Genomic DNA, 4,614 nt, shown 5'->3' with positions numbered 1-4,614 from the left:
GCTGCCCCGCAGGCCGGCGTCAGCCATGTCGTACTGGCTGTGAGCTACATGTCGGAGGTGCTGGAGGCCGCCATGCGGGAGCAGGAGCAGCGGGTAAGGGCGTTCCCGGCGCGGCCGCGGCCCCGGCCCCGTCCCCGGCCCCGGCCGCAGAGCCCTCACCCGGCCGCTCTGTGCCCCGCAGCTCGGCATCCGCATCTCCCTGTCTCACGAGAAGGAGCCGCTGGGCACAGGTAGGGCGGCGGGACCTGCTGGGCCGGGGCCACCGGGAGCCGTGGGCGGGGCTGGGGGCCGGGGCGCTCGGGGGCAGCAGGGAACGTGGGTCGCTCGGAGATGTGGGGAGGGCTGTGGAGCAGGGCCGGGCTGCGCTGGGGCACTCCGAGGACACCAGGACGGGTGGCGGAGGGCCATGGGGACACTGGGCAAGCACAAGTAGGATCGGAGGTGCCGGAGCTGGGCCAGGCTCGGGGACTGGGATGGGCAGAGGTAGGACTGGAGGGACTGGGGCCACTGGGATGGGCACAGGTAGGGCTGATGGGGGAGCAGGGACACCGGCATGGGCAGAGGCAGCAGCAGGAGGACCCGTGGATGAAGCTGACCCTGGGCCATGTGGCATCACTCATGGGCCACGGTAGCGGGGCCACTCGCGCTGGCGCGGGACCTGCTGGCCGAGGACGGGGAGCCCTTCTTTGTCCTCAACAGCGACGTGATCTGCGAGTTCCCCTTCACGGCACTGGCCCGTTTCCACCGGCACCACGGCGGTGAGGGCTCGCTGGTTGTGACCCGCGTGGAGGAGCCGGCCAAGTACGGCGTGGTGGTGAGCGAGCCAGAGACTGGCCGCATCTGCCGCTTCGTGGAGAAGCCACGCGTCTTCGTGTCCAACAAGATCAATGCTGGCCTCTACATCTTCAGTCCTGGTATCCTGCGCCGCATCCAGGTAGGGGCTGGGGGCCAGGCTGGGCCAGAGTGCCGGAGCTGCGTTCCCCGCTCAACCCTGTGAAATGTCCCCCCAGCTGCGGCCCACCTCCATTGAGAAGGAGATCTTCCCGGCCATGGCACAGGAGGGGCAGCTCTATGCCATGGAGCTGCAGGGTAAGGTGCTGCCTGTAGCRTGGGCTGCACAGAAGTGTCCTGTCTCCACTGCTGCCCCTGGGCTGGAGACTGTCACTGTGACTCTGTCCCTGCAGGCTTCTGGATGGACATTGGGCAGCCAAAGGACTTCCTCACGGGCATGTGCATGTACCTGCAGGCACTGCGGGCCCAGCATCCCGAAAGGCTGCATTCAGGACCTGGTATCGTAGGGAATGTGCTGGTGGTAAGTGTTAGCCCATTGCTGGCCCTAGACCACATTTTGTGGGCTCTCTCTGTCCCTTCCAGTAGGGCCAGGTGGCTGCTGCCATCCTCACTGCAACCCTTAAGCTGCACCCTCCTGTCACTGCGCCTGTCCTCAAGGCTTCGGCACATGCTGGTGTTGAGGCAGCACACGCTGAGCAGTGCTGGGCCTGAGCAGAGCACCCTGGCCACAAGCCTGGCCCCAGAGCATCTCCTCTTCCTTCCAGGACCCCAGCGCCAAGATCGGGGCAAACTGCATCATCGGCCCCAACGTGACGATTGGAGCTGGCGTGGTGGTGGAGGATGGTGTGCGCATCAAGCGCTGCACAGTGCTGAAGGGGGCCCGGATCCGCTCCCACTCCTGGCTGGAATCCTGCATCGTGGGTTGGAGCTGTTCTGTGGGGCAGTGGGTAAGAGAGTGCTGCAGTGCCCTGAGAAGGGAGCAGAACTCAGCTCTTAAACCTCCCACCACCCCAGGCTGTGGGCTGCCAGGGCCAGGCACCTGCGGATGTGACTGGGCCCATGGCACCCATGCCCTGCASCAGGTACAAGTGTAACAAGACCTTTCTCGAGCAGGTTCGCATGGAGAACGTGACGGTCCTGGGCGAGGACGTCATTGTGAATGATGAGCTCTACCTCAATGGGGCTAACGTGCTGCCGCACAAGTCCATTGCTGAGTCTGTGCCGGAGCCGCGCATCATCATGTAGCAGCCCCCGGCTACTAGCTCTGACTGGATTAAATATTTATATTTCCTTCTACCTCTGACCATCGTCTGAGCAGGGCCCAAGGGCCAGGGCTATTCACCAGATGTGGCCCAGCTTCTCCCTCCCCATGACTCAGGGCACCATGTAAGGAAGAATAATTTAATGCTCCGTTTCATGAAGTCAGACCCCGTCCAGGGGTGAGTTGAACACAGCACAAACGCCCAGCCCTTCCTACACCTGCCATGGCCCTGTGCTTGGCCTGGGGCTGAGGGAGCCCAGGTCCCTCGCTTGCCACATGCGGTTTGTGGTGCTGCTGCACCTGCCCCTGTGCTGCTGGGGAGATGAGGCCTTGTGCTCTCTCAGCTGGACCCACAGCCCAGCATCAGGTTTCCCCTGAACCAGCCTCTCCCTTCTTCCAGTCCCCCTGCCCTGGCCCTAGCTCGCTCCTTGCCTTTCAGCCAGAGGCAGCRGCCAGCCGCCTGTGGGCTGAGTGAGCCCTGCCATCACAGGCAGCCTGGGTGGGTGAGGGCACCGTGACCCCAGGGCAGCGGGACCTTCTGGGGAGAAGCTGGTGTGCAGCACTGCAGGGCACCCCGCTCAGCCAGGGGAGCCCAGGGTGTGGGGCTAGGTGCTACGAGCTGGATGGCTTGGTGAAATCATCCACCCCTGTAATGGTGGCCTTGCAGAAGAAGCAGTCCTTGTTGTTCATCAGGTGCTGGTTGATGCAGGCTCTGGGACAGAGGGTAAAAAAACAGTGATGTGAGCTCTCCCTGAAACACGGGGTGAGCTAGAGGCTAGCAGCTGCCCTGAGGGGGCTGAGCAGAGCCCCAGGCCCCAGCACGCACAGGCTCTACTCACTTGCATGACTTGTGGGAGCAGGGTCTGAAGATGGCCGAGATTGGGTGTGCGTAGCAGATGGGGCACAGGTCTTCCTCACTGGTAGGCTGTGGGGAAGTGCCAGGCGGTTAGCAGGTGGCAGGACAAACTGGGCACCCCAGAGCTGCCTGGCAGCTCCACCTGGAAGCAAGGGCAGCTCTGAAAGGCAGGACACAACAGAGTGGAGCTGCCCTGATGGCTGGTCTCGGCTGGGGTGGGACACGAGCTGCAAGAWCTGGGACTGGAGAGCTGGGAGGGGGAATTGTGCCCAGCAGCCCTGGGTGCAGGTCCAGCTTGGGGCTGGGCTGTGTGCAGAGGGGCCCATGCACGGTGTGCAARGGGGGGGGGGGGACTCACTAGGGTGGTAGCAGCTGCCTGCTTGGACTCTTCACTCAGGTGGCTCAGCATCTTGTCCACCTTCGCCAGCTCCTCGGTGCTGATGTAATCCGTGTCTGTGGAGACAAAGCAAGTGGGGTGTGTGTGTGTGGGAAGACGGCCCTTGGGTTGCCCCAAGGCCACTAGGCACCGCGTTGGGGGGGGGAGGGGGAGCGGGGCTGCCCTCATGAGCCAGCTGGGGCAGGGATCCCTGTTTTGGGGGTAGGGAATCCCAGCTCTGGGGACAGGGTGCCCTGGGTTTGGGCACACACCTGCTGCAAAAGTCCTTGTGCAGAATGCAGCCAGGGATGCTGCTCAAACTGCCAGCAAACAAGGGCACTGACCCAGCGCTGGGTCAGCGGCTGGGTGTCTGGACTAGCTCCAGCCCTGCTGGCCTAAGCGCCAGCTGGGGAACAGCAGGGGCGATGAGGACCTGCAGGCCCATCCACCCCCCGTCCCCTGGGCTGAGCTGGGACTGGGTTGCAGGGCACCCACGCGTCCCAGCAGCCTCAGGATGGCGCAAGCTGCTTCCTCCCATCCCAGCTGCAGTGGGGGGGTGACGGGGGCGAGCACTTACAGGTGTGCAGGGAGAAATGGCGCTTCTCTGTGGCGGGGGGAGCTGCTGCCAGGGCCGACGGCTCAGCGTGGCCCAGCAGGTACTGGATGGAGCGCAGCTGGAAACAGGGGTCCGCCAGCAGCACAGCCGTCGCGCGCTCAGCACTGCAAACAGATATGGTCAGGTCGCCCCTCCACCCTGCCCCTTTGCCCCATCGTGCTGCCTGCAGAGCCTGCCTGTGTGGCAGGCACTGCGCCAAGTCGGGGGGGGGGGGGGGGGTGTCCCCCTGCTTCCCACAGCATCTAGCATGGAGAGCATGCTCCAACATAGCTGATCGTGCCGAAAAGCAGCCACTCTCCCCCTCCACCCCGCTGCGGAGGCTTTAGAGGCCTCTGGCAGGACTGATGCCCTGCGTCAGTGGGTGCTGAGCCTGCAGGCCTTGCGTTCAGGCGCCTGGATCAAGCCACAGGCAGCTGCAAGGCGGCCGAAGCAGCCAGGCGCTCCCTTGCGTTGCTGCACAGGCTTCCCCAGCAAGGGTAAAAGGAGAGCTGGCCCTGCGTGCTGGCAAGCAGCGCAGCAGCCGCGTGCCAGAGTTTGTGGTCGCCTGCACCTCAGGGACCAGTCATGGTGCCCCCCCCCCCCAAAAGGCAAGTGGGTGCCTGTCCTACACTGGCAGGAGGGAGCATTCGTGGCTCTCAACTGCAAGCTTCAGCAGGGACAGCCAGGCTGGATGAAGGCACGTTTCTCAGGAAACATGTTCACTCTGGCTATGG

General features: G+C 64.1%; 2 protein-coding genes across 6 annotated transcripts in view; one reads left to right on the top strand and one right to left on the bottom strand.

Annotated features, from left to right (window-relative positions):
- The window catches only part of GMPPB (GDP-mannose pyrophosphorylase B), a 3,478-nt gene extending 1,390 nt beyond the window's left edge, over window positions 1-2,088 (top strand). The window contains exons 3-9 of the mRNA XM_026055029.1: window positions 13-93; window positions 182-230; window positions 633-934; window positions 1,011-1,089; window positions 1,185-1,312; window positions 1,557-1,739; window positions 1,906-2,088. Coding sequence (XP_025910814.1) covers window positions 13-93; window positions 182-230; window positions 633-934; window positions 1,011-1,089; window positions 1,185-1,312; window positions 1,557-1,739; window positions 1,906-2,037 — 954 coding nt within the window. The 3' untranslated portion in view covers window positions 2,038-2,088. The remainder of the gene's footprint in view (window positions 1-12; window positions 94-181; window positions 231-632; window positions 935-1,010; window positions 1,090-1,184; window positions 1,313-1,556; window positions 1,740-1,905) is intronic.
- A 91-nt stretch (window positions 2,089-2,179) lies between these two features.
- RNF123 (ring finger protein 123) overlaps window positions 2,180-4,614 on the bottom strand; it is a 69,308-nt gene continuing 66,873 nt past the window's right edge. For 4 of the 5 annotated variants that reach the window (XM_026055063.1, XM_026055062.1, XM_026055064.1 and 1 more), the window contains 4 exons: window positions 3,863-4,005; window positions 3,268-3,362; window positions 2,893-2,978; window positions 2,180-2,765 (listed from right to left, as the gene is read on the bottom strand). In XM_026055063.1, the coding sequence (XP_025910848.1) occupies window positions 2,666-2,765; window positions 2,893-2,978; window positions 3,268-3,362; window positions 3,863-4,005 (424 nt within the window). In that variant the 3' untranslated portion in view covers window positions 2,180-2,665. Of the gene's footprint in view, window positions 2,766-2,892; window positions 2,979-3,267; window positions 3,363-3,862; window positions 4,006-4,614 lie in introns of those variants that run through there. The other variant, XM_026055066.1, reaches the window with a different exon arrangement.

The sequence above is a fragment of the Apteryx rowi genome, unplaced genomic scaffold, assembly GCF_003343035.1.
Source record: "Apteryx rowi isolate R43461 unplaced genomic scaffold, aptRow1 scaffold_98, whole genome shotgun sequence".
NCBI lineage: Eukaryota > Metazoa > Chordata > Aves > Apterygiformes > Apterygidae > Apteryx > Apteryx rowi.
Note: the sequence above shows the minus strand (reverse complement) of the source record. Positions and strands in the feature narration are given on the sequence as shown.